This window comes from Meriones unguiculatus, chromosome 20 (assembly GCF_030254825.1).
Source record: "Meriones unguiculatus strain TT.TT164.6M chromosome 20, Bangor_MerUng_6.1, whole genome shotgun sequence".
NCBI classification, from domain to species: Eukaryota; Metazoa; Chordata; class Mammalia; order Rodentia; family Muridae; genus Meriones; species Meriones unguiculatus.
In genome coordinates this window covers 14,538,120-14,564,161 of record NC_083367.1, presented here as the reverse complement: position 1 = coordinate 14,564,161, position 26,042 = coordinate 14,538,120, and the positions used below count along the sequence as shown (strand labels likewise).

Below are 26,042 nucleotides of genomic sequence, written 5' to 3'. Positions count from 1 at the left end.
TCGGAGCTTGACTCCGAAAGGGTGACAAAAGACGAAAGACGAGAACGAGATTGCCAAGATCCGCGGAGGGAGCCCTGCGGAGAGGGGGAGGGCTGGGGGCGGGGCGATGCGGGCCGTGGGCGTGGTCGGGGCGGGGCCCGGCGCGGGCTGCGGTTGCGGTCCCTGCGCCAGCGGTGGAGGCGCCGCGGCGAGTGGGTGAGTGAGACGCGCGGGCGGAGCGGGGCTGCTGCTGTGGTGTGTGCACTTGGCCGGCGCCGGGCTCCAGCGGGGGTTTCTCTCCGTCGGGCTCAGCTCCTCCTCGTCCCCTGAGCGAGAGCGCCCTTGGCTTTGCAGGAGTTGCGGGGGCCGCGGCAGCGCGGAGGGGATGGGGATGGGCCTCGTCCACGCTGTCCGCCCGCGATCCCCGACCCCAGCTTCTCCCGGGCCCTTGCGGGAACCCGCCGGGAGAACGGCGGGGCGCGGCCTCCACCGACAGAAGCCTGGGCCCCGGGGGCCTGGCCCCGGCGACAGCCTGGGCGCTGGCGGGGTCCCCGCGCGGCCGGAGAAAGCGCGGGTGGGATGGCGTAGGGACGGACAGCATCCTGGCAGGGTTTCGCCGAAGTTTGCAAGGAGCGCCGATGTCTAGTTGTGTGGGCTGTAGTTCTAGGCGGGGTGTTCCCCAGTTCTGTGGGACGTGACCCGGTTGCTTCACAGTTCCGCGGTTGCACAGACTTATTAAAGGAAGTGACCATTGTGACTTGGGCATCACTTGACGGTAATCAGTTGCAGAGGAGCGCACTGATTGTAAGTCTGTTCACACATGGTCTGTCTGACCAGGTCTTCTGTTACGAAAAGGAGGGAAATCGTGCATTGGCCTGTGACGGGTTGCTCTCTCTGGTGTGCGGATCAACCAGTAGTGTAGACCGAGTACACAGTCTGCGTCAGTACTACTTTTACCCTTTTTACTTTGTACAAAAGGCCCCCAAAAGCCTGGGAAATAATTTGAGATAGGATCATTAGAAAAACAGCCCAGGGTGGGGAGAGGATGAGAGCGAGAAAAGTAATAATTTGGAATCAGAATACTTGAAATACAGTGATCTTCCCTTATCTGAAAGACGACGTTCCAGAAGGCCCCAAGGAAGCCTGAAACCTCCGGTAGCACCCACACATACTCTCTTACGAATGAAGATGTTTTTCCCTCTTTACATGTCGTACGTCTATGGTAAAGTTTAGAAAATAGGCACAATAAGATGAAAAATAATAATAGAGTAGAACCAGTGCAACAACGCTGTCACAAAAGTTCTGCGGACGTGATTTGTGTCTCGGTGTGTCTCACTGTACTTTCACCCCGGTGAAATGAAACAAGGGTCACCTGGGCCCCCGGGAAGCCCGAGAAGTAACCACTGGCAGACACTGTGGAGAGCACGAATGTGTTGGGCCCGAGGGTGAATCACAGCCTGGGAGCAGAACCAGGCGATTTCATCACCCTGCACGCCGTGGGCGGGTCAGTTAAAACCTACAAAGTATCCTTCTGGAAATTCTCATTTACCGATTTTGGATGAAAGTTTACTACAGGTAGTTTACAGACTTAAACTAATCTGTGGGCCAGGAGGAACTAATGTTGTCTGTCCGAGACACGGCTGACTGAACATTGGCACTGTGGAAAAACTGAGTTAGGAAGTGCCTCCAGGTGACTACGCTCTTACACCAGACAACACGAAAGTAAGAGCCGCCTGTACCTTAAAGGTTTAATGTTCCGGGAGAGAAATGTAAATATAACTTGACAAGTTGGCAAAATAGTCTGTTTGGCTATGTTGGCCATCCAGTGTTTGCTTTCAGGGAATGACTGAGTGAATAAGACTCCTGTCTTTTGAGCCTGCCCTAGACTCCCATGTTGTTAACTGAATAGTGCCAAAGTGTTAGGTTAGCCTGCCTGAGAAACTTAGATCTATGAGAGATGGCACAGGCTTGGTATCGTGAATGTGTGTGTGAGCCTTGACTGACATTGGAAATCTGTAAAGAGTGACAGTGGCTGGTTATCCAAGAAAGTCCATGTTTTTTTACAGTGGTCTTGATTAGCTCCAATGTGGCTGAGAGGGCTGGTAGATGGCCATGTCCACACCCCTTCCCCCCCAGAAGTGGGAGTCTTATGATTGTATACTTCTGCATCAAGCAGCAGTAGGCAAATTAACTTCCTCAAAGCAGCCTGGGAAATGGTAGCTGATTTTTTTTTTTTGGGGGGGGGGGGCCTCACAGGTTTAAAGAGAAAAAAAAAAGGCTCAAATGTGCCAGTCTGCTAGTAATGTTAACATGCTTATTAATGTGAATACACTTTACTACTTTTGGAGGTATTTGTTAAGCCCTCATCAACCCTGAGCTTTGGAGAGTGGTGAGCCTCTCGAAAAAGACTCTGTGGCTTTAACCTTCTGGCATAGCCAGAAAATACATAGATTCAAGTGTGTGAGTTTATCCAGGCTCAGTTTATCCATGCCTGTAATCCCATCACTCAGGGAGGCAGATACAGGCAGATCTCTATGAGTTCATGGCCAGCCTGGTCTGCAAAGTCAGTCCAGGACAACCAAGACTACACATAGAAACCCTGTGGGGGAGGGGGAGTCTGTATGTGGATTTTCATCAACTCTAACCTCAGATGTTAGTAAAATCACACAGCTTCCCTAAATGTACTTCTCTATACACTTTACTTTTTAGGTTATAGTAATTTCTCCTTTTCATTACTTCATTTGCTGTCAACTACAGTCCAGAAATACTGTGTTCCTAAAATAAGCAATTTCTAAGTTTTAGGCTGCCGCTATTCAGAGCAGCCTGATGCTTTCTTGTGCCGTGTGCTCTGCCCTGCCCGGAGCGTGGCTGATCCCTTTGTCCAGAATATCTGTCTGTGGTGTTCACGCTGGGTGTAGACATCTGAGTCTTGAGGCCACTTGTATTTAACCCTTATTTTTCTTAATAATTCCCTCATAGCAAGTGGAGAATGATGCTGATGATGTGGATTTGCTTAGGAGAAGCCATGGAGTACTTTTGTGTGAAAAGTACTCAGCATAACTGGGGGAAACTATGCTGCTATTACTAAGGTCCATGGGAAGACCAAATCTTGTGTGAAATTGTCAAGAAGGGAAAAAAGTTATGCTGGCCTTGCTGTTGTGTTAATTTTACAAAGCACTAAGCACAGTGCATGAGAAATAATTCATCTTTTAAAAAAATGAATTTGAGGGTGAACGACATCATCAGGAAACCATGTTCTGATCAGCTTTGCCAGCATGTTGTACCTAAAGCCTTAGGCTTGTTCATAGACTTCAGCCGAAGTTCTGAAGGGGCTGGAAAGGTAACTCAGTGGCTAAGAGTGCTTGCTCATGCACAGGGCCCAGATACTTCCGTAGGCACCAGGCAAGCATGTGATACACAGAGATGCATGTGGGAAAAACATAAAATTCAATATACATAATAAATAAGAGTAGGTATATATCAATAACTAAATACATAAACACACATAAAGATAAATACGTTGCAAAGTTCTTCGGGAGTGAGTGACCCAAAGCCACTCACAAGATAGCTGCACTGGTGCAGGGTTACACATGAACTAGAGAAACATAGACCCTAACAGAGAAGTTGCAACCCAAGTTGCTGAAGACTTTGCTGGCATGTTTGACATACAAAAATGCTGAAGGCCTCAGGAGGGTTTTCACAAATGAGGAATTTGAATTTTTTCACTGATCTCCAGAAAAAGAAGGAAGAAGAAACTGAAACAGCCTGCGGTATGGGCATGGAAGTGCAATGCGATGACATTTATGAAACTGCAAAGGCAGTCAAGGACAGAGCGATGGAATACAGACCTCAGAGGCAGCTCAGCCTGGAGTCCTCCAGAAGGTTCAAACTGCTGCAGCAAAGTGGAGGAGGTGAAAAGAGACTCCAACTTCTGAATACCGTGCTTTTCCAAAAGAATTGGGCAGAAAACCTTTCAGCAGTGGAGGCTGCTGAGCCATTGCCTCCTCCTGCCATCTAACCACCAGGGCTGTCCTCTGTGCCAGCTCAGTGGTCCAGGATCATCCAGACAGCAGGTCATCCTGACACGTAGAAGGTCAGCAGTCAGCTAACGGCCTGTGCTGTTCACCTCCCTTCATCACGTCACAGCTTACCGTGTAGTCTGTTATCACAGGAAGAAGAGTGAAATATCCAGCAAGGTATTTCAGAAACAGACCACATTCAGATAATTCATTATTATTCTGGCATGCTGTTAATGATTATAGTTTGTTGGTATTAATCTCTTTGTGCCTCTTTTGTAAACTGCCGCTTACAATAAATAAAATGTAAATATTATGGGTACTCTTTGCAATCAAGACGTTCAGTGAGGTCTTAGAATTCATACCTGGGAGTAAGAGGCAACTACTATTTTGGGACAGGCTACATTTGACGTGAAACAATGCAGCATGATTCTTAGTCCTTTCTCTCTCTCTCTCTTTTTATACTTATACTAGGAATGAGGCTAAATAAAGTTAACGGCATATAATAGTTTAATTTTCACAACCAGGTTTAAAAGTTCTCCCATAATTTAGGATTATGCTCTGGGGCTCAATACTGCTTTAAGGATTGGGTTTCTTTTAGTATAATGATGGAATATTTGAATTGTAGTATTATATTTATAATTATTCACCTTTTCAAACAAAAACAAATAATGGAGAAGAAATGAGTTTGCAATGTAATTTTATGGTTGTGTGTTCAGTTAATTTGTCACGCTGGCCTCCAATTTGCCGTTGTTAATGAGGACAACAATAGCACCATTACCGTTTCAATTCAAATTACATTTCTCTGTTCCTTCAATGAAGACTGACATTTCCCATTGTATCCAAAATAACCAGTATCTTAAACAAGCTGTACAACTTTATATTCTGTAGTCTGTTTGGACTATTAAATTGACACATTTTATAAAGTAAATAGCTAAGTGAATTTCTGAAATTAAAAGTGTACATTTAAAAGCCCCTGGTAAACTATTGTGTAGAGCTGAGTTCTGTACGCCTGATCATAATATGCTGAGAACACTCACTCAGCACTCTAAATATAGAAGTCACTCCTTCGCATGAGACTCTAAACTCTTGACAAGATGCAGGAGGGAGACAGATTAGAGTGCCACAGTATGGCTGTGCAAGGACCACGCTGAGGGTCAGTTATGTCTGTTCCACCATATGGGTCTTAGGGATTGAGTACAGGTCCTCGCTCATGCTGCCAGGAGCCTGGACTGTGGAACAGTGTGGCCAGGCAGTAGGTAAACCTTATAAGTACAGTCATTTACGTGGATATCAGTTTGCTGCAGATCAAATGTTCACTCCCTCTCTTAAGGACAGCAGTCACTGGGTGAGGGCCCATCCTTCCCTAGTAAGGCCCATTTTGACCTAACTGAACCTTTTTGCAAGTAAGGTCCTATTCACTTGCTCAGGGCCCTCCCCTTCCTTTTTTGTTCTTTAGTTGAAAAGGCTTAAGCATCAAGTATCGTTACAACTGTGTGAGACTATGCATTTGGCGACAATATGGGCTTTATATATGTTACACATTGGTATATAACATTTTAAAGTCAGCTGGGTTTGGGTGGGTGTCTGTAAACGGCTACTCTAATCGCTGTTTTTGTGTGTCCCTGTTCAGCTATTGCAAGCGTCTGGATGATGTGAGAGCTGGGGTGCAGGGATGTCGACTGTCTGCCCCCCACCATCTCCTGCTGTTGCCAAGACAGAGATTGCGTTGAGTGGGGAGTCACCGTTGTTGGCGGCCACCTTTGCTTACTGGGATAATATTCTTGGTCCTAGAGTAAGGCACATTTGGGCTCCAAAGACAGAGCAGGGACTTCTCAGTGATGGAGAGATAACTTTTCTTGCCAACCACACTCTAAATGGAGAAATTCTTCGAAATGCTGAGAGTGGGGCTATCGATGTAAAGTTTTTTGTCTTATCGGAAAAAGGAGTAATTATTGTTTCCTTAATCTTCGACGGAAACTGGAACGGAGACCGGAGCACTTACGGACTGTCGATCATACTTCCGCAGACAGAACTTAGTTTCTACCTCCCGCTGCATAGAGCGTGTGTTGACAGGTTGACACACATTATTCGGAAAGGAAGAATATGGATGCATAAGGTAAGGAGCTCTCGAGCTTGCTCATGGGAACCTGGCCAGGGAAAGGTTTTTCCGGTCTATTTACATTTATGTTCTGGAAATTATATGTAACTGTCACTAGACAGCTATTAGTTTGTGTTTTCTGGGCACCAAAAGATCCAGTCTCATGACTCTAGTCTTCAGAATGATAATGGGAGATGGGATAGTGTTAGAGCTTAGAGGAATTAAACATTTAGTCTGAACTTGTTCTGCAAGCGTTGACTCTAAATCCTTTCTGTTTTCTTTTTCTCGTGTGACTTTGTGTTTTACTTATAACTGTAAAAGTATAAACATTCAAATATTTCTGTAACCTTCCAGCCGCACTGAGCTGCTTTCCCAAGTTCCCAGTTTTGTAAAATGGAGAGGATGGACCAAATGAACTATTATTTCTTTCATCTGCTAAGTTAGCCACAGGAAGTACTGTTCTTTCCTGATATTTACATTGCTGGGCATTCTCCGCATATCTAAAGAACAAACCCAGTTTTCCTCCCTATTTTCTAGTTTAATATTATCCTGAAAGTCCATTAAAGCATGACTAATTTGTAAGGCCTCTAACCTCTTGTAAGGGGAAATAGCATTTTTTAAAAGAATAGTTTTCTGTTAAACCTGTGTCAGGCTTTCTTATTCTGACATACTTGATAAAGATCATTGATATTCAAAACGTTTAGCTGCAGGTAGTATTACAGGCAAGTAATCCTCGTGTTCAAAACTGAGGCAGAGAGATTTGAGCTCAGCACCAGCCTGTTCTACCTGGTGAGACCTGGTCTCATAAATAAACAAACTAAAATAATCATTCCTCTGTTTCTCAGATGCAAGTCTGTCTTGTTTGGTTTGAATAGTGTGTAATTATTGTCTTTTGAAACTGCAGGTGTTATGTGGACTGTTTTCTGCTAAATGATCTCTTTACTGTAGAATAAAGGACGCTTTGATTATATTTTGTTGTATGTGAGAGCATGAACTTGTTGGGTTAATTCCTTGTCTCCATCCTTTTTCCCCACCTGCAATAGAAAGTATTTTCCTGTGAACCTACACACGATAGAATGTGTCGACATTGAAAAATGAACAAGCATCAAAATGGATTTGTTAAATTTTCTTTTTCTTAGGAAAGGCAAGAAAATGTCCAGAAAATTGTCCTGGAAGGCACAGAGAGACTGGAAGATCAGGTAGAGGCACACCACAGGCTGCCGTTTCCCCTTTGCTTATGTCTGTAGAAAGCTGGTGGGTACTTTTGGTGAGGGCCTGAAGATGCATTAATTTGACACAGGGAGCCTGAAAAGAGTAATTCTTGTGAAGGTGTATGCAATGAACTGAACAAAAATTCTGCAGCCTAAATCTGAAGACTTGAATTAAAAAAAAAAAAAAGATATTACATCTACAAATTAATATTTGGACACCTTTTTTCAATCTGCCAGAATAAGTTTGGGATCATTTCCTCTTAGTGAGAAATCACATACAATACATTTATTTAATTATTGCAGCTAGAATTTTTTATAGTATATGTTCTGATTATGGTTTCCATCTCCTAGCTCCTCCCAGATCCTCTGCTCACCCAAGTCTATGCCTGTTCTTTCTCTCTCATTAGGATACAAACAGGCATCTAAAATAATAACAGTATATGTAAAATTAGATAAAAGAAAAACATTCCAGACTAGGACACAATAAATAAATAGAAGAAAAGAGAACCAAATAAAAACCTTAAGAAACACATATAGACATAGACACGCATTTGCATACACAGAAATTCCATAAAAATACCAAACTGGAAACCATAATATATATGTAAGGGGAAAAAAAATCCCTGACACAGTATTATGAGTAAAGAATTTCTAAAAATCCCATTGACTGTGTTTGTGCTGTCCACCTGTTGTTGGGCATGAGCCTGGCCTTAAGAGTGGTTTTATGCCCAGTGAGACTTTTGGAGGTTGGTTTTTCATTTGTGAGCAGTTATCAGTTAGAGGTAGTGAGTGGGTGAGGGATGGAGGCTTGTGTCTGCTTCGGCACTGAGACCTCATCTGCCTCAGAGCCATGCAAGCCTTATACATATACAGTTCTTAAAAGGTATTCCTTCTGCGGCTATTTTACAGGAGCTGCAGAGTGACGGGAAGGGGTGCACCCCAGAGCTATCTATCAATCCAGGGGTACAGAGTCAGCTGTACAGTTTTCTCTAAAGGTTTATGTTGTAGTTTTAAAACTCAAGACTATGTTCCATGGTAGGTTTGCTTGTTTGAATGTTGAAATTTGCCAGTAATACCCTTTGTCTTCTCAGCTTCTACTAACACCGGCTCTAGGGAAAGATGCCGTGTTTATCCTGTGGCTCTCGATGACCTGAGGGACACCAGAGGTTTCAAATGTGGCGAAATGCCTTCCCACATAGAAATTAAAGGCGGACCATTTCAGTGTGGGGCAGGGCAAGCTCCTCTGGGGAGCTGGCAATAGAGGGGACTCGACATCAGGAAAGGGTCGCTTCTTCCCGTTACCCTGACGTGCCACCCACCATCATCATTTCTCCTTGTAAAACGTCAGTCTTTAAACATGGCTATGTGGCCTGTACTCTCATTTTCATTAGCATGACTAACAGTGATGCTTAAAAAGAAATTGAAGTATTTCTGAGGGTTTGAAAGTATAGTGTTAGAATATTTGTCCAGCCTCATGTTTGATCCCTAGCAATGCACATATGCATGCATACACACACCCCAAAATGAACGAACAAAAGAACATAAAATGACCTTTATAAAAATTATTGTGTTATATAAAGTAGCTTTTCGGGCCATCTGAAATAATCTAGGAAAAGACCTCAGACTAAAGGGTTAAAAGTCTAACCTTTACTTCTTGCTGATCAGTAAGCAGGGAATCCAAGAATAAAGTCCCTTTCACCAACCTCTGAACTGTATTTCTGGAGTAATAAGGAGTCATTTCAACATAAAGAAATTTAGAAACCAAGTAAAACTTTTGCCATTTGGTGAGATTAAAAAAAAAACAAAACAGAAAATGTGATGAGATTAATAAGTAAGTGATTAATAATTTTAAAATATGTTCAGCTGAGGTTGATAGACACATGTCACTTTCAGCTTCTTGTTTAAGTGATTACAAATGGTAGTAAGTGGGTCACTCATGTCACATGCTGCAGTTATACCGCAAACTGGATGCCAGAAAATACAAATTCAAAGTGTGTTTTAAAGATGGGTAGTACAATCTGGGAAGTTCTCTGGAGGAGACTCGTCTGTCTTGCTGATTCTTACTCTGTGTGGTAACCTCAATGTGCAGTTGGATAGATTATATCCCATTTTGAATGTGAAGGTTCGGTGTTGAGAATTCTCCTGATGAATTCCTTTCTAAGGATTCAACATCTTTTCATATTTAACTTTTCTCGCTTTTTAAAAGAAAATCTAATAATGGCCTTTAACAAGGGCTTTTATATCTTAAATTTCAAAGGAGATCCTTTCTGATTGTGGCATTGTAGTTTAATTGTCGCATAAACTATACTCACCAAAGAAAAGTATTCCTAAAAGAGTGAAAATAAGTGCAAAGAGCATGAAAATCCTTGACAGTTGTTTCTGAGTGGTAGGCTTTTGGGGACTGTGTTGAGCAGTGCCCACCAAGGCTGTTTACCCTCTGCCTCCGTGTGAAGTGTTTCTTACTGCCTGGCTTGCTGCACCCTCCTTCACCCTATTATGTCTGATGCAGGGTCAGAGTATCATTCCCATGCTTACCGGAGAGGTCATTCCTGTCATGGAGCTGCTCGCCTCGATGAAGTCCCACAGCGTGCCTGAAGAGATAGATGTAAGTGCGTGCATCTGTGTGTGTCTGTGTGTGTGTGCGCGTGCGTGCATGCGTGCATGCGTGCGTGTGTCTGTGTGTGTCTGTGTGTGTGCGTGTTCTTATTTTAATAGTGTAATTTTGTTGTAATACCATTTGTAACAAGTGTCAGCTTTAATCCAGTAAGCACAGATAAAATCCTGAATTTTCTGACCTAACAGGTTTTTTTGATCAGTCAGTCTCTGATAAAATCAAACTTAGTTTGTTTCACACTTCCACGTCTCTGTTCCCTAGAAGAGGGGAAGTTCCAGCCTTTATAGAAGCAGTTAGTGTCCGGTAGAGTGCCTTTGAACAGAGCAGCGTGCCATTAAGCTCTCGGTGCTGCCTCATTCTGTAATTTGTGTTGTTTTGTTTCATGGGTCTGGGTGTTTTGCCTACATGTGTGTCTGTGTACCAATTGTATAGAGTGTCCTGGAGGCCAGAAGAGGATGTCAGATCCCCCAGAGACTAGTTACAGGCTGTTGTGAGCTGCCGAGTATCTGAGTCAGTGAGTGTGTGTGTGTGTGTGTGTGTGTGTGTGTGTGTTTGCTGGGGGCTGAACCCAATTCCTGAAAGAGCAGCCATCTCTCCAGCTTCTCGGCCAGTTCTTTGATCATTTGTTGAGGATGTTTCAGTCACACCTTTTCCAAGTGTGAGTATCTTTGACTGTTCCTAGTGCTGGCTTGTCATCAGGCTTGGTGTCTGGGTTCCGATAACTAGGAAGGGGAGGTTGTAAGCATTGTTGTTTAACCCGCCTGGCCAGCTCTCCCCTTTGTTCTAATGAGAAGTGCACAGCATCCTTTTACAGGTGTCCTCAGTGTTCGTAATGAGTGCTGTGTCGAACTGACTCTCGACTTCAGCCTACATATTATTAAGAGTTCTCTCTGCACTGGGAACAGACTGATGGTGTGTGTGTACTTTTAGATAGCTGATACAGTGCTCAATGACGATGACATCGGTGACAGCTGTCATGAAGGCTTTCTTCTCAAGTAAGAACTTTACTTCTGTTTTCCAATGCTTAGACAGGGTTTCTCTGTGTAGCCTTGGCTGTCCTGGACTTGCTTTGTAGACCAGGCTGGTCCTTAACTCACAGAGATCCGCCTGCCTCTGCCTCTACAAGTGCTGGAATTACAGGCGTGAGCCTATGTACCTGACTGCAGAATAAAATCCTAATGCTCACCCGTGACAAGGTTTAATGGAGAATAATAATAGAATAACTGTTTATTCCAGTTCTTCAGGGACAGGACTGTACATGTGAATTGTTGCTTACATGCATTATTTTTACTCATGTAGTAGTGACACCTGATGTTATCTCTTCCAGAGGGTAAAGAAGCTGAGTTTCCACAGTACCCAGAGGCATCCTGGTCTTTTATTTGGGCCAGGTTTCCTCTTGTAATTCTCATCAAATATAATCCTTAGAAACCTATCAAATCGAGTTGCACTGTAAATTTTTGTGAATTCTTTAGTCTAGAAATGTAAATCATTTGTATTTTAGACTGGTATTTTTCATGTAACTACAGAATTTAATACTTAAGATTGTGGGCTCCAAAAACCAGAGTGTCTGGGTTACAGCTGGGTCAGCTTGGTGAGGCTCTGCAAAGCTGTACCTCTATTTTCTTATCACACCAAATTAGATGAATGATATACAGCACTTCAGACAATGCCAGACTCATCGGTTCACCCAGTAGCCAGCGCCTTCCAATTATCTGTGCTCTAAGAAAGCCAGAATGGTTACTGCGCGTCCCACGTGTCTGCCTCATCCCTGTGGTCATCTCTTTTCCAGTTGCAGACTGTTCCCAGCTTTTGATTTTAAGAATGAGAAGTGTCTGCATTCTGTACCTGTAGGCTCCCAGTGAGATACCGGCTGTGAACGGGCTTAGCATGGAGGTCGCAGTGGCTAGACTCAGAAGCATGTCAGAGTTTGCTAGTGTCAGCCACACATGTATTGTTTTCAGCGTTCTCTGTGTTTAAAGAAATTAATGTGACATGATGGCACTTTATTAACTAACTCAGGTATCTTTTTCTTTAAAGTGTATTTAGTCTTGTGTGTGCCCGTGCCTGGTACCTGCAAACACCAGGAGAGGGCTTTGGATTTCTTGGAACTAGATGGTTGTGAGTTACCCTGTGGGTTCTGGATCTTCTCTACCCGTGAGCCATCGCAATAGCCCTCGGTTGTCCTAGGATAACATGATGTCTGTGAAAGGCCCTAGAAAACAAAACGTTTTCATCATGCTGATAGCTTTGGTGTCTGTCAAGTAAAGCTCTGCTGTGTTTTCGAAGCTCATTTGTTTTTCTCTTGTTTGTGAGTTTCTAACCCTGCCAACGTTTTCGCCAACCTACAGTGCCATCAGCTCCCATCTGCAGACCTGTGGCTGTTCGGTCGTAGTAGGCAGCAGTGCAGAGAAAGTAAATAAGGTAATTCATTTAATAGTTCAAATATGACCTGATTTTTAATACCACTAGCATACCATGCATTATCACTTAAGTACTGGGCTGCGGTTGAAATAGCCTAATAGTATAAGAAAGCAATGTAATTTTACCAGATTACCCTGACACCCACTAGCAAAAATGACTCTAATAAAATGAGTAAGAATTTAATCAACACCTTAATTTTGATCATTCCCAGTTGTATCATAAATTGTTTTCAGAAAAAAAATGGGATTTAAATGGGATTTTTTTTTTTTTTTGAGGGATATTCTCACTGTGTAGTCGAGGCTGGCCTGTAACTCACTGAGTATACCAGGCTAGTGTCAGACTCACCCCAGTCCACTTGCCTGTTCCTCCCAAGTACTGAGCTGAAGAGCACCACCTTGCCTGGCCTTTGGATGAAATTCTTTCAAATGCTTTCCTTCTCTTTCCCAGCTGTTTCATTATTCCTGTATGGCTTTACCTAGTAAACAGTTTGTTAGTGGATAGGCAAGGTGACAGGAAACTCTACTGCTGAGTGTCAGGGTGAATATGCACAACTTTATATTGAGACAGATTTGAGAGTAACAAGGAGCAGATACTTTATATAAAAGAGAAAGTTGAATAATTCTCAGCTTTTGAGGGGATTTGTGCAAACTGTGAGTTTCTTACCATGTGTATAATGGGAAGCACATAAAGAATTATAGAAAGATTGGTGCTGAACAGAAAGATGTGAGCTTGGATGTAGACATCTCTGACCACAAAACCACCTTTTCAGATATCATCAGAGTAGCTCCCCCAAAGAGATACGTGCAGGGGTTGGGGACAGCCAAGATACCTGATCAAAGATTTCTTGACGGTTAGTGCCAAAAGTCAGCAGCTATCTTTATAGACACTAAAGACACATAAATACACATTCATATCAATTGTAACAAACCTAATTTCTTTTCATAAAGTTTTACATGGAAATATGTTAGGGATGGTTATTTGCTTTACAAAACTACTCAGCATTTTTTTGAGAACCATTCCGTGTACTTACGTAAGCTTTAATTTGTGAAGTTTATATTTCTTATTCAGCCATTTATAAGAGAATAATTTTAGCTTGGCAATTGAACTGTCGTTTGTGACCCACTTGAGATGCTGAAAGCCTCAGTTTCCATGGGGAAGGGGTCATCTTGATGGTTTATGAAGGGGAAAAGGCTCTATAGATTGGCCTTCATTTATTAAATTTTTTTTCATCTTTCATCTTCTTTTAGGTTGAATAGCTTGTCTTTTATCTTTTCATTTTGAGGACAAGTTGTCACGACTTAGTTGAAAACCACTGACTTCAAGCTGTCTCTGGCTTAGGTTACAGTTCCCGAAGTTACACGGCTTCATTCTTTTCCCTGCACAGCTCTAGGCCAGCTCTTCCACCATATTCGCTTGTTCCAGATGAAATGTACTGGAGTTTTTCTGTGGAAGTTTTGGACAGTCCTTGTTCATTCTAACAGAGTTTGTTGCACCAGATAACAGTTCCTTCCCTTCTCCTGAGCTGTTTGCTCACTTGAAAAGCAGTTGTTAGTGGACTTGATGGTGTACACCTATAATCCCAGCACTTGGGAGGCAGAGGCAGGCGGATCTCTATGAATTTGAGGCCAGCCTGGTCTACAAAGCGAGTCCAGGGCAGCTGAGGCTACGCAAAGAAGCCAAGAGAGAGACACAGAGAGAGAGAGAGAAGCAGTTGTTGCTAGGCAGACATATGGTCAGTTACTACATTAGGTTATTTCTGAGATAAAGGTTCTATGCTCAAATAAATTTGGGAAATGATTTTGTTCACTTAGCAGCAATATTACTCAGATGTAGCAAGTTGTGAGATACCATGCAGTTGATTTAACAACCTCTTCCTAAACTTAACTGGCCACAGCATCCCTTTGTCAGCTGTTTGTGGTTTTCCCACACGCTGTTCAGGTAACCAAGGGACACTCTGTTGTAAGCGGTGATTAATATTTGCTATTGATTTATCTTCTGGTAATGCTGCTGTTAGTCCTAAATAGTTGTATGCCCAAATCACCACACAGAGACTGGGTTTATTTAGTTAACCTAGAACACAATTCTGGGCAATAGTTACTCCATCCTAAATCTCCAAGCCCTCATAGTTTCCTAGCATTTAGATTTCCCACATTATACTTGCTTTTAGTGATATATTATGTCCAGTCCATCTCCATGTAGTTCCAAGATCTCTCCTCCAGCTCTGCTCCTCTCTTAGCTCCTCCCACTCATTTCCTGCCCTCTGGCTCCTCCCAGCTCAACATTATGTCTAGTTGCTTTATTTTGGCCTGTTTACACAGAGTTGAGACAGAATGCTTAGAATGAGTATCACAATGCAATATCCGGATTGAAACCAGAGGGGGTGGGGGAGAAATCAGCATTGAATGAACAAGGGTAAGGTGTATACATTTCAAAAGAAATCTGTACCAACAACACTCCTTACTTGCTGTTTCAGTGATGACAACAAAAATGTCTGTTTAAATTTATTTCTAAGCAAACAGTGATCTTTTTCACGTTTCAATGTTGAATCTTTTCTTCTCTAGATAGTGAGAACACTATGCCTTTTTCTGACTCCAGCAGAGAGGAAGTGCTCCAGACTGTGTGAAGCAGAGTCATCCTTTAAGTACGAATCGGGACTCTTTGTACAAGGCCTGCTAAAGGTACACTTGCTATCCATTTAGCATGTGTGATGTGACAAGTAAATGCGAATTTTAAAAATAATTACTGAGGATCTTTGTAAAGTGTATTGTTGGCATTTAATGTATCATGTTCTTAACTGTCTGGGGACTGCTTTCTTTAATAGTTCTGAGCATGAAATATGTCTTATGGATTTACAGTTAGGCGCATCCGTGAAACGCAATGGGGTAATTTTTATATTTTGCTTGCTTCCCTCTAACTGTGTGTCTAGCCTCAGTGTTTTCCTTGTAAATACATGCTTGAATCAGACTGAGCCTCTGACATGCTAATGTTTCTTTTGCTTACTGAGTACATTTGAATATGTACCACACTTACTCATTTTAAGAAATTAAAATGTTTTTAAAGCTTATGCATTTTGTATTGAATTTGGTTAATTTTTTTAAGAAACAAAACAGATAATTATAAATTAGCAAAAAAAAATTTTAAGAGAATCACTTTATTTTCACCTACAATATTAAAATTCCCCATGATGGTATCGGCTCATTGTTTTTAAATTTTGTACTTTTTAATATTTCAGTTTATTTACTTTATATCCCAAGGATACCCCCTCCCTCCTCTCCTTCCAGTCCCCCCTTCTTCTCCTTCCCCTTTCCCCTATCCCTTCCCCCACACACACACCAAGAAAAGGGGAGCCCCTCTCCCCTTATCAGCCTTCCCCAGCACATCAAGTCACACCAGGACTGAGCATATACTCATCTCCTGAAGCTAGGCAAGGCAGCCCTGCCAGAGAGAAGTGATCCAAAAGCAGCCAATAGAGTCCATGTTAGAAACGGAATTTGCCATTGCGGAGGACAGTATGGCAGTTTAAATAAAAATCGGAGGTGGTAGAGCATTCACCTGGAACATACAAGGTTCAGAGCTATAATCAATGAGCAAACAATCAGATGTAGGATCTGGCTCTGCCACCATTGGCCAAGCCCTAAAAGAACATGAAATCAGTGTATGGATGAAACTCCTGCACCTCCATTTTTCCTGCAGCACTGTTCACCATAGCTGGCACGTAGGATCGTTCGAAATGCCCTTCCACAACTGAACGGAGGAGAAATGGTGCATGTGCACAATGCAGTATTTAGTCACCAAAGAGAAAGTTTGTTGTTTGCTACAACATGGGCGACACTAGAGGGCGTGTACAAAGCGAAATAAGCCAGGCGCAGAGAGATAAGTGTGTGTTTTCATTTATATAAAGTTAAAACATCCGTCTCATACAAGTAGAGGATAAAATAGAGATTACCAGAACTTAGAAAGGGTGCTGGGCGAGGCTAGAGAGAGGCTTGGGGCTGTAGCTGCATACAGTGATAACTGACAGTGCTCTGTAGCACTGTGGAATAATTTTAACAGTCTTAAATTTTTGTGTTTAGTGCAGGGCAGAGGTTGATATAGGTGTCTACCTTTTAACTCTCCGCCAGGTTTTTTTAGGCAGGTTCTCTCAGTAAACTGGGCTAACTTTGATTAGAAGGGCTGGCCGGTGAGACCCTGAGAGCCTCCTGCCCCTACTGTCCTCCGACACAGGCTGCTGCAGCTGGGGTTTATGTGGTCTGGCGTCCTGACACAGGCCAGGTCTTCAGCTTTGCACAGCAGTTAGCACTTTGGCTACTGAGCCATTGCCCCAGCTCTAGGTTTAGTTTTCAGAACGTCTACTAGCGGTATTTGGAATGTTCCTAACAAGAAAATGACAACTCTCTGAGGTGACAGGTGCGACACCCTGAGCAAATCACTCACTTTGTGTGCGTGTGATGAAATGTCACACTGTACTCTGCAAATACAACTGTTGCGTGTTGATTGGATGTGTGTATGTGTATTAATCAGGGATCTCTAGAGTAACGAAACGTGTAGAGTGAATTCGCATATGTGTATGTGTATAGAGAAGGGATTTGTTAGAATGACTTACAGCCTCGGCCCAGCCAATTCAACAATGGCGTGCTGTGAACAGCAACTCCAAGGATCCAGTAGTTGCTCAGTCCACGAGGCTGGATGTCTCGGTTGGTCTCCAGTTTACACTGGAATCCTGAAGAAGCAAGCTCCAATGCCAGTGGTCCTGCTAGCAAGGCAAGGGCCATCAGGCAGAAAACAAAAGCTTTCTTCTTCCCTGTGCTTACATAGGCTTCTACCAGAAGGCGTGGCCAGATTAGATCTGGATTAAATATATTTTTAAATAGCATTAAGTGGCACGTCTTTTTCCAGCTCAGATGATCTAGAATAAAGGAGTGTCTTCCTCAAAGATCTGGATTAGAACTGGATCTTCCTACTTCAGATTAAATAAAAATATATCACAAATATGCCCTTCATTTCTGACTTTTAGTTCAAGTTGACAACCAAGTAGCCGTCACAAGTCCACCCATGGGGCTGGCGAGATGGCTCAGCGGTTAAGAGCACTGTCGGTTCTCCCAGAGGTCCTGAGTTCAATTCCCAGCAACCACCTGGTGGCTCACAACCATCTAAAGGGAGATCTGGTGCCCTCTTCTGGTGTGCAACTGTGCAGAACATTGTGTACATAATAAAATAAATAAATCATTAAAAAAAAAGCAAGTCTACCCATGTCAGTTTGACACACAGTCATATCTCCTGTGTCATGATTAATTTCCAAATGAAAACAATAACCCGGTCATAATAACACCAAAACATGATGTAACTCTCCCACATACAATTAGAAATATAACCTTTATGCCTAATATGATATAACTATCTCTTGTATGTCTGCAAACTCATTTTAAGTTTAAAATAGGTGACAATGTCCTTTGAGGGACATTCTTTCAGTATCACAAACATAAATATGATAATCATTGATATTCTCTTAATTGAAGTTATATCGCATGGTAAATTGAGGAATGAAAACACAAATATCTACACAAATACATTCCTAAAAAATATGACAGGAACTTATGTCACTTATAATCCTCTTTTCTCTGACTGGTCATATGGCCTTAGATGGTATTTATAGATGCCTTCTCTACTAAACCATTTGGTATTTCTTCCACCCCTGGAAGAGCCTCAGCAGATCTTGGCTCTTGGCCTGGAGTAGTCATCCATACCTTCATTCTTGAAAGCTCTGTGCTCTTTGTCATCCTGCTGGATTAGGTTGTTATGGTTTCCCACTGATTTAAGTCACAGAACATGGTTTCACCCAAGAGACACCCTAAAGGATCTACTGCACTCCAGACATAATCTTTCTTACCTCCTTTGTGGAAAGGAAGTCCAATTCCCCTTTTTAATCTGGATCAATCTCCCCTCCTAATACTCTTATTCCTTTCTTAGCCTGTTGGCTTAAAGGCATCATAAGCCAAAAGTGGCCTAAAACTTCCGAGCCAGCAGAGGTTAAGGTCTCAGGAACAGGAAGCAGAAATTTTCCTAGTGGGTCACTGAGGGGTGATGGTAACTGGAATTATTCTCATTTCCACCCTGATTCCTGGACCTTTAGATCCTGACTATGAAAGAAACATAACATTGGATGCTGATTCGACATAATACTACCATCTGGGGAACCCAGCCCCAGCCCTTTAGGCTGTTGCCACCTATTGACACTGTAACTGTGTCTTCCTGATTCCCACTGGTTAGGGTGACTGTTGCTGTGAGGGAACACCATGGCCAAAGCAACTTATGGAGAAAGGGGTTTATTCAGCTTTATTCCACATCACAGTTCATCTCAAAGGATGTCAGGGAGGAACTCAGGCAGAGCAACAACCTGGAGGAAGGAGCTGAGGCAGAGGCCATGGAGGGATGCTGCTCACTGGCTTGCTCTCCATGGCTTGCTCAGAGCTATAAGCCCAAGGGTGGCCCCACCCGCAATAGGCTGGGCCCTCCCTTTTGAATCACTGATTAAGAAAACACCACATAGGCTTGCCTGCTAGCCCAGCCTTATGAGGCATTTTCTGTATTGTGTCTCCCTCTACGATGACACTAGATTTTGTCAAGCTGACATAAAACTTAGCCTTAAACTCAGTGATCCACCTGCCTCAACTTTCTGAGTGCGAGGATTGTATTTATTTTAAAATTTAAGTATAATATATAAAGGGGACTAAAAAAGGACTTCATGCATGTAATGATACAAGCTATGAAAGATGGTATGATGCTAATAGTGTGCTGGGCATGTTGGGGCATGCCTTTAATCCCAGAGGCAGAGGCAAGCAGATCTCTGAGTTTGAGGCTAACCTGGTCTGCAGACCTGCAGGACAGCCAGGGCTATTACACAGAGAAACCCTGTCTCAAACAAACAAACAAACAAATGAAGCTAATTGTTTTTCTAGTTTTAATTCTGCCGTGGATTTTTTGTTGGTGGTGGTGGGTAAGTGCATGAAATGCATTTGATACTGAAGAGGTAAAATTACTCTATTATTTTGAAAATGGCGTGGGGCCAGTGAATTTCCTCTTGGTTTTGACAGGATGCAACTGGAAGCTTTGTCCTCCCTTTCCGGCAAGTCATGTATGCCCCGTATCCCACCACGCACATTGACGTGGATGTCAACACTGTCAAGCAGATGCCACCGTGTCACGAGCACATTTACAATCAGCGCAGATACATGAGGTCAGAGCTGACAGCCTTCTGGAGGGCAACTTCTGAAGACGATATGGCTCAGGACACCATCATCTACACGGATGAAAGCTTCACTCCCGATCTGTATGTGACGCGGCCTTGGGTGTCAGATAATGTAAAACTTCTGTCACTTATGACTAAAAACGATGCGAGTTGTATTTAAAAGAAGAGAAATATGACAAGCATAATCATGCTTAAAGAAGCATTTAAGCAGCCACTTTTTTTTTTTAACACTTATATTCTTCTTATTATTATTTTTAGATAGTCTCACTGGTCAGCCCTATGTGGCCTGGAACTCACTATATAATATTGATCAAGCTGCCCCAGACTCAGAGATCCACCTGCCTCTGCCTTCCAAGTGCTAGGATTAAAGGCATGTGAAACCATACCTTCCCTAAATCTTCATTTCTTAAGTTATTATTTTCTCTAAGATCAGTTAAGAGTTCCTCTTAAAATAAATACTTAACAAATATATTCAGAACTAGTTACTTAGTGAAGCACAAGTTTAATAATTATCAGTCAGAAAGTGCCGGCCCTACTGCTGGAAAGAAATTCAGTGTTAAATCATCATTGAACACTCTTGTACCCTAAACTAAAATAATTCTAATTTTCTTTTGTATGAATATAAAATACAGAAAAAAAAAACAGTTGACTTTTTTCCTTTCCATTGTATATTTTGCTAATTTTTTCTTACTGAAAAATGTGATTAGCAAAGTAAAAGGCAAAAATTAAGTGTTGATTAGGAGAAAAATTATAAATTTTAATTATAAAACCTCAAAAAAGCATTTAAATGGTGTTCTCACATCTGAAAATAATTGTGATAGAGTATTACTGTTCTCTTGAGTCAGTTAAGGGCTTGAAATTATGCTAGTCCTTAGAATACACTCAAAATATGTCAACTGTGGTCATCTGGGTTCAAGAGTTTTAGGCAGCAGTAAATTTGGAGCAAATGGGTGTGTCCTGTGTCTCTGAAGAAGAGAACAGCCAAAACAGGAGACATGGTGCTCCTCAGTAGCCACGGCAACTGCTGGCCAGAGGCACAAATAAGACCACAATGCCCGGAGGCCCCAGCATGTAACTGCAGAATGAGAAGAACCAGCTTGCACAGGGTTCTTGTGCTCATTACTGCTTAGAAACATTGAAAGGAATTGCTTCAGAGAAGGAATTGGTCAAGTTGAAATCTTACGTCGCTAGTTCACAATTGTGGAAATTGTGAACAATTTGTGGCAATTGTGGAAAACGTGGAGACGTTTTCTCATGGAGTCCATGTGCTAGCATCTTCCTCACTATGAATGTACTTGAGTTCATGTCTTTCTTTTTTAGTTGATTGCTTAGAATCTCTTCTCAGGGAATGTAGTAAGCTTGAGTGGATCTGAACCCTGTTAGTGTCTTTGTTTTTGATTATGTTTGGCTGATTTAACAAAAGCAATTGATCAGCTACTCTGGCATAACAAAAATAATGTCATGAATTTTAGAATTTTATTTTCAGTTATAAGTAAGTCTTTTGAATATGAAATTGTCAAAATATTTTCAACCATAAAACTATATCTTACTTTCTATTGTTGTGGACTCATAGTAGTATTGGCATATTTTAAATAACTTTTAAATCCCAGGTGGGGGTGGGGGGTTGATTCAGGGATTCACACACACCAGGCAATTGCTGTACCACGGAGACACATCCCCAGTTAAGCTATTTTTAATTTTAACGTTTTTAAGGTAAAAGCAGTCACTGGTAATACATTAAACTATGAGTTGTCCTTGGACATCATCTCTGCTTTTACATTGTTTTTGTGATCCAGATTCTCATTCAGTAAAACAGATATGGGAAATTGGACTTAACAAATCCTAACATGTCCACAGATTCCAGTGAATGTGCTGTCAGTGCCCAGCCAGTAATTCTGAGATGCTGGTCCTCCCTCTGCTTGTTTCCTTCCCTGCTTGCTACAGTCAAGAAACCCATGCTGCTTTCCTGCGTACGTCTTCCCTGCCGTCCCTCTCCAGTTGTGATCTCTACTGTCTCAGTCTTGCTTTTCATTTATTTTCTTGTAATAAACGTTACATTTTTCTTCTGACATGAATACAATAGATGAGGGAAGCTGGACGAAAAACACTGAAAGGGAATGGGCTCTGAGAAAAAGAACAATCTTGTTCGTTAGATTCTGCGCTGACCTGTGTGTTGATGCAAGTCGCCTCAACTAGTCATTTTGTCTGGACTTTACACACCAGCCATCGCTGAGGGAGCAATAACTTACTGGGTTGCTGGTTCATATTTACAGATTGCAAGTCACTTGATATGAGCCCAACTTGTAAGGTGAGCATTCTAAGACGCATTGATAGATAGACATAGATAGATAGATAGATAGATAGATAGATAGATAGATAGATAGACCGACCGACCTTCATGGATATACTCTACGCTGGCTAGAAAAGTACAGCAATAATGTACAAATGTACCCTTAAGTTAAAATGGGTCTCTGTTCCCCCTCCCCGCTCTGTGTATGTATGTGTGTGTTTTGTGTGCACTGAATATTGAACCCAGGGCCTCATACAAGCTAAGCGGGCATTCCAAATACACACAGCTGTATTCTTACATATCTGTTTTTAAAACTTTGACTTTTTGACTGGAGTGAGAGGTTGTGGAAATTTACTCTGTAAAACCATTTAATATTTGAACTGTTTTCTTCTTAGGAATATTTTCCAAGATGTCTTACACAGAGATACTCTAGTGAAAGCCTTCCTGGATCAGGTAAACATGACACCAGCCATTGCCAGAGAAAATGACATCTCATGTTTTCTTATAAAATATACCCCACAGTGCCTATAGAATACATACAAAGCACCAAAGAATTATAGTGTTTATGGGTCTCTCTAAAGTCAGTAGATGAATTTCTCTTTGGATTTTTAATGGGAAAAGCCCTTATACTAACAGTTAAAAGCCCCATTTCCCATGCTAGTGGTTGCTTCAGGTACTACCCTGTACCATAAGGATTTTTTTTTCTTGGTTGAAGAAGAGGGGTATGCTTTTATTTGCCTTAATCAAATTGAAAATGTTGTTAAAACTTAGTATACTTGTGTTTAAATTGTATAAAATATCTGCTGAGCTGCACATTTGGAGAAGGTGATAGATTAAATGGGAATTGTTTCTAAACATACCAGGGTGCCTATAGAATACATAATGCCATCCTGGTAATCAGGCCGGGATTCTGTGCCCGAGACAGACCTTGAGACAATGAACTCCTCGTGTTAAGTAGAACTTCCAGATTGGGTCTGTGTTAGAAGATAGTCCTGCAATCCGCTGAAACAAAATTCCCATCATCCTCCACTCCACACAGCCTGAAGCAAGTCCCAGGATGACTTTTCACAATAAAATAAGGACATTTTGATGTAGAATGCAAAATCTAAGTGCATTTTTACTGATGAAATAGTAAATCTCAAAAGCTGTCAGAGTGCTTCCAGACTCTCGCCACTACGACAGTCCTGCCTTTGGGAGTTGGAAGAAATGTCTGTAGTGGATGATGTGTGTCACATCCTGTCAAGGTTGTCATGGAAGCTGCTATATAAGAATGTATCAGAACTGTACTGTCTCATGTTCCTGCAGGTCTTCCATCTGAAACCTGGCCTGTCTCTCAGGAGTACTTTCCTTGCACAGTTTCTTCTCGTTCTTCACAGAAAAGCCTTGACACTAATCAAGTACATAGAAGATGATACGTGAGTCCACCTCCTCTGTGGGAAAACCTTAATGCATTTGAAGTTTCTGTTTTGCTCCCTTTGAACACTGTCTGTATTATAATGTTTGCTTTTTTTGTTTGTTGTTTTTGTTTCATTTATAGGCAAAAGGGGAAAAAGCCCTTCAAGTCTCTTCGGAACCTGAAGATAGATCTTGATTTAACAGCAGAGGGCGATCTTAACATAATAATGGCTCTGGCTGAGAAAATTAAGCCAGGCCTACACTCTTTCATCTTTGGGAGACCTTTCTACACTAGTGTCCAGGAACGCGATGTTCTAATGACTTTTTAAGTGTGTGGTTTGCTGTGTGTCTCACGGCATCAGGCGTACTGTTACAGTGGCACAGGGGAACACCCTCCCGGGCCTGCTTTGGGACTTAGTTACACTACACCTGTCACTGGTGGTGGGGACGTGGAGTCAGGTGCACGGCTGCAGTGAATGTCTCTTTTCCTAGAGTAGATGTATTGTCCTAGGGAACTTACGTTTACAGTTATCCTAAGCACTATTGCTGTCTCTACAGACGGGAATGCTGGGATATGGACTTGACCATAACTGCTGGGGTTTTTGTTTTTCCTTTGAAACTTGGGATTCATGGTTTACATGTACCACGGTGAAGCCCTAGTTAGCTCTTACAGATTGAGTGTGAGCTGACTTTCTGCCCCTCGGTGGTCCGTGGTGTGTAGGGGCGCATACTTCTACAACAGCTGGAAATTGGAGCATCTCAGGCTTTCAGTTCCACAGACAGGAACTTGCCTGGCCTCCAGGATGAAGCAGAGTTTAGGTGGAGTTGGTGTTAGGTCTTCCTTTGTGGACTTAGTCCTTCTGACGCAGTCTGTAGAGAGATGCTGAGCTGTGTGCTCACCGAATTTTGTGAACTGTGCTGTGCTTTTTGTTGCTTTATTGTAGTTCTGTCAAAGAAAGTGGCATTTGTGTCTGTTATTGTTGCCAGCTCTAAAGGTTAATCTTCATTATTTTTGAGCCAAATTAAAATGTGCACCTCCTGTGCCTTTCCCAATCTTGGAAAATATCATTTCTTGGTGGAGGGTCAGATTTCAGCACTCAGTCATTGCCATCTGACTTACGTTTTGGAGGTCCTTGTAAAATATGTCAGAGAGTACATGTGCTGATTAGATCCTCTTTCAAGATCAGGAAAGCATCTTGCCTCTTTCTTTACTTTTCTGCCGGTATTCTTTGGTGTTTTCCATGCTGCCTGCATCGCAAGAGCTGCAAGGAGAAGTCTGACCCCAGTGCTATCTTTCTAGGTGCTATTACAGCAAACTCAGTGCTTTGTTTTTGTTTCTGTAATGTTTGACCGTCTTGCTGGCTGTGAGTACTGATTAGCAGAGTTCTGTGCTTTAGCAATGTTGATGTAGGAGTATACACAAACACAAATATGTGTTTTTATTTAAAACTGTGGACTTAACGTAAAAGGGAGAATATATATTTATTTTTTACAAAAGGGATAAAAATGGAGCCCTTTCCTCACCCACCAAATTTAGCAAGAAAAAAACGTTCTATTCTAAAAGGTTACAGTGGCTTTGACATTACAAATCAGAAAAGTGTTGACATTTTAAATACACACTGACCAGGATGGCTTATGAACTCCAAGTCACTCAGCTGTGGCAAAATGTGTAGCTTCCACCTGTTAGTGCCCCACACTCATTGCTGTACACAGTAGAGTCTTATTTAAGTGCTAATTGTTTTCTTTTGCTGGTTTACTGTGTTGTTGTAGAGAATGTAAGTTGTACAGTGAAATAAGTTATTGAAGCATGTGTAAACACTGTTACGTATCTTTTCTCCTGGATGGGGAATTTTGAATAAAATAGCTTTGAAATTCCGTGTGTTCTAGTTCTTCATTCAGGAAGAATCATGCTGTGAAAGGGAGTGTGGTTAGCTTCCTGTTCCACTGACAGTTGTGTTGAGTGTAAACCATTGTTTTTAATCTTCTCTTTTCAAAGAAGGTATTTAAAGATTATGAATGATGTTAGAATCCTACATTTTAAAAATAATAATAAAACTTCTGAGTGTGATAGTACATGCTTGTAATTCCAATACTTGGAAGGTAGGGGCAGGAGGATGAGAAGTTCAAAGCCAGCCTCAGATACACAGTGAGCTCAATACCAGCCTGAGCTCCATGATGCTACATGACCCTGTCTAAAAAAATAAAGCTTTTTCTTGACTTTCCAGTGTGGCATGATTTCTCCAGTCATACATTAATATTTCACATAGAAAATAATTCTTGAATTCTCCTTTGAAAAATTTCCTCCTGAGGCCAGACCTGAGTTAAGTCACAGCCCTGCACGGTGAAATGAAGCAACCTCTACGGTTTGTCCTCTTACCTCCACCCATGGACCACAGCATGTGTGTGCTCAAACACACGTGCACACACACACATCTTTAACATGCCTAGTACAGCGATATCAATGTCAGCTGATTTATCCTTTCCAAGTCATGGGTACAGGTGTCCAGCTTAAAATACAAAGGCTGAATAAAGCGCTTTCAGGTGCTTGCATTTGGAAAGCAAGAAATGAGATTGGCATTTTCACTGCAAGAGAACACCTACGTAGAGCAGTTGGCCTGGGAGATTTGCTGCAGCGTTGATATTCTCGAGAAAGAGGGCTGGAGATGCAGCTCAGGGCCGGGGCACTCACAACAGGCCCTGGCCTCGACTGCCAGCGCTGTGGAGAAATGTAGGATCTTTGTTGTGGAATTGCACACCTTGATTTTGCTC

General features: G+C 42.1%; 1 protein-coding gene across 2 annotated transcripts; it reads left to right on the top strand.

The window, feature by feature from the left end:
* Positions 1 to 68: 68 nt before the first annotated feature.
* C9orf72 (C9orf72-SMCR8 complex subunit) lies at positions 69 to 25,148 on the top strand. 2 transcript variants are annotated; one of them, XM_021642673.2, is made up of 11 exons: positions 69 to 195; positions 5,629 to 6,114; positions 7,236 to 7,295; positions 9,817 to 9,912; positions 10,852 to 10,916; positions 12,270 to 12,342; positions 14,904 to 15,020; positions 19,434 to 19,669; positions 22,274 to 22,331; positions 23,184 to 23,293; positions 23,416 to 25,148. In XM_021642673.2, exons 2-11 carry the CDS (start codon positions 5,671 to 5,673, stop codon positions 23,600 to 23,602), a joined length of 1,446 nt encoding a protein of 481 aa, XP_021498348.1. In that variant the 5' UTR covers positions 69 to 195; positions 5,629 to 5,670; the 3' UTR covers positions 23,603 to 25,148. The 2 variants fall into 2 exon arrangements, with proteins under 2 accessions (XP_021498348.1, XP_021498349.1); XM_021642674.2 differs by lacking the exon at positions 69 to 195 and adding an exon at positions 282 to 4,175.
* Positions 25,149 to 26,042: the final 894 nt, after the last annotated feature.